The sequence below is a fragment of the Glycine max genome, chromosome 12, assembly GCF_000004515.6.
Source record: "Glycine max cultivar Williams 82 chromosome 12, Glycine_max_v4.0, whole genome shotgun sequence".
NCBI lineage: Eukaryota > Viridiplantae > Streptophyta > Magnoliopsida > Fabales > Fabaceae > Glycine > Glycine max.
In genome coordinates this window covers 10203828-10206192 of record NC_038248.2, presented here as the reverse complement: position 1 = coordinate 10206192, position 2365 = coordinate 10203828, and the positions used below count along the sequence as shown (strand labels likewise).

Genomic DNA, 2365 nt, shown 5'->3' with positions numbered 1-2365 from the left:
CTTCTGTTGACTTTGAAATTATCCTGTGGTGATAGGCATTGTTTAGAAGCCAGAGGTCATTGTTGTTTCAAAATTAATTAAAACTGGTCTTGCGGTCAAATTGTTTTATTCGAACTCAGGTATTTATATGTTTTATTCGAAAACTACTGTCAAATTGTTTGTATGCATTACTGGTATACTTTTAGAACTATTTGATATATTGTTGTAACAAATAATGAATTTGTAAGCCCAATACCATTGTTTGGTAGATAAAGTGTTGTATTTGTGAATAGTCCTCCCCTAAAGCTATCTTTGAAATGCAGGTTGTGTTGTTCACACTCACACACATCCACACACACACCCACATACATACACACACACACACACACACACACACATACACATACATAACCACACACACACACACACACACATAGCCACACACACATACACATACATAACCATACACACACAAACACAGCGACACACACACACACCCACACATACCCACACACACACACAGCCACAGACACACAAACACACACACAGACAGACAGCCACACACCCACATACACACAGACAACCCCCCCCACACACACACACAGACTGCGACACACACACACCCACACAGCAAAAAGTTGAAAATACACAAAAAAAATTTGAAGTTATAGCAAAGCACAGGTAAAATCAGTAAATCTGTCTATACCATAGATAGGAAATTAGGAGGGGAAGAGGACAGCAATCCAATTACAACCTTAAGCTGTGGAAATAAACATCCACGTCAATTTAATTACATTCCATTTAACTAATGTAGTAAATAGAAGGATATGATATGTATCCATCTTTAATATTATTACCTTGAAGAGTTTCTTGCAATCCTTGTACTCCTCTTGATTGACTCAATTCTCTAAAGCCTTACTTGCTCTATAAACTTATCAATGAACTCATCAGCCTTCTTATCCACATCTGGTCCTTCATCACCATTTATTTTTGAACTTTCTCCACCAATAACAGGTGGACCCTTTCCCCTGTCATTGTTCTGAGCAACGGTTCTTCCTCCTTGAACGTCTTGGTCCTCGGTTTCTGTGTCATTGTCGTCATCATCATCATCAGATTCGACAAGAAGGCTTTCTTTCTCAACTGGCTGTGACACAAGAGGCACGCTTGCATGCCCCATGAACTTGTTACTTCTAAACAATGTGCCTTGCATGGATTTATTTTCTTCATGACTTTTCTTTCCCACTGGTGTGGTTCTCTCACTTGTGAAGCATCTCTTCAACTCCTTATTGAAGGAAGGTGCTTTGTTGGATGAACCATCGAACCTTGGCTTCATGAACATTGATTTCTGAAACATTATTGGTGGCGGTGGCGGAGGTGGTGGACGACAAGACTTATAGAAGCCCTTCTTCCTCACTGAATCCTCTGCGTTTGAAGACAACATTATAACATAAGTGTTTGAAGACAACATTATAACTTCAGCTTTTCTATTGGAATTGCTTGAAAATCCTTGAGAAATTGTTGACCTATTTAGAGATTGAACATCTGTATCAGCAGCATCAGCTTCAACTTCTGCATTTCTATTTGAATTGCTTGAAAACCTTTTGAAGGTTGTTGACCTATTTAGATATTGAACATCAACGTCAACATCAACATCAACAGCTTCAACTTCTGCTTTTCTATTCGAATAGCTTGAAAATCTTTTAGAACTCATTGACATGTTCAGAGATTGAACATCAATATCTTTTTCAGATAAGCGAGATTTCAAGCTTCGAATGGGCAAAAGCAGAGGCTGCTCCCCACTCTGGTCATCAAAACTAGAATACTTTTGCAACCATGGAGCAGCAACAACAACTACAGGTTCGTTCCTGTAGTGTTGGCTGCTCCAAGTTTGGACTTTTATTTCATCAGACTCGACGGGGCTCTCACCCTCATCCTCGAAAAAAGAAGAAACGTGAAGGAACCTTGACACAAGAGTTTGTGCAGCGTCAAACCTGAAGGAACCACAAACACACCCACACACACACATATACCCAACTACAATAATAAAGCATAAGCACCCTTCAAACCCAGCATTTTAAATTAGTTACATAATCAACTGCTGATGTCTATATTTGTCTGTAATTGAATTTTACCTTTTGTATGTTCTTGTATGTGATCAGTGTAATTTGCTATATAAACAATTGTTGTTCATGCTGAGTGAACCTTAGATTCCCGTTTGAGACTGAATGCAATGACTCTTGCGGACAGTTTGCATTAGTCATTGTATTTAGTCTTGAATTGTTCGTTTGGACAGTTTGGGGAGACTGGTATTTTAGTGTTAGATTCATTCGTGAAGGTTATTATTATTTTCATTAATTTGATTAAATTTCGGTTCAATGCATTTCAT

General features: G+C 38.5%; 1 protein-coding gene across 1 annotated transcript; it reads right to left on the bottom strand.

Annotated features, from left to right (window-relative positions):
• Positions 1-886: 886 nt before the first annotated feature.
• Positions 887-2005, bottom strand: LOC102667948 (uncharacterized). The gene has a single exon (XM_006592999.1). The coding sequence runs from the start codon at positions 2003-2005 to the stop codon at positions 887-889; it is 1119 nt and encodes a 372-aa protein (XP_006593062.1).
• Positions 2006-2365: the final 360 nt, after the last annotated feature.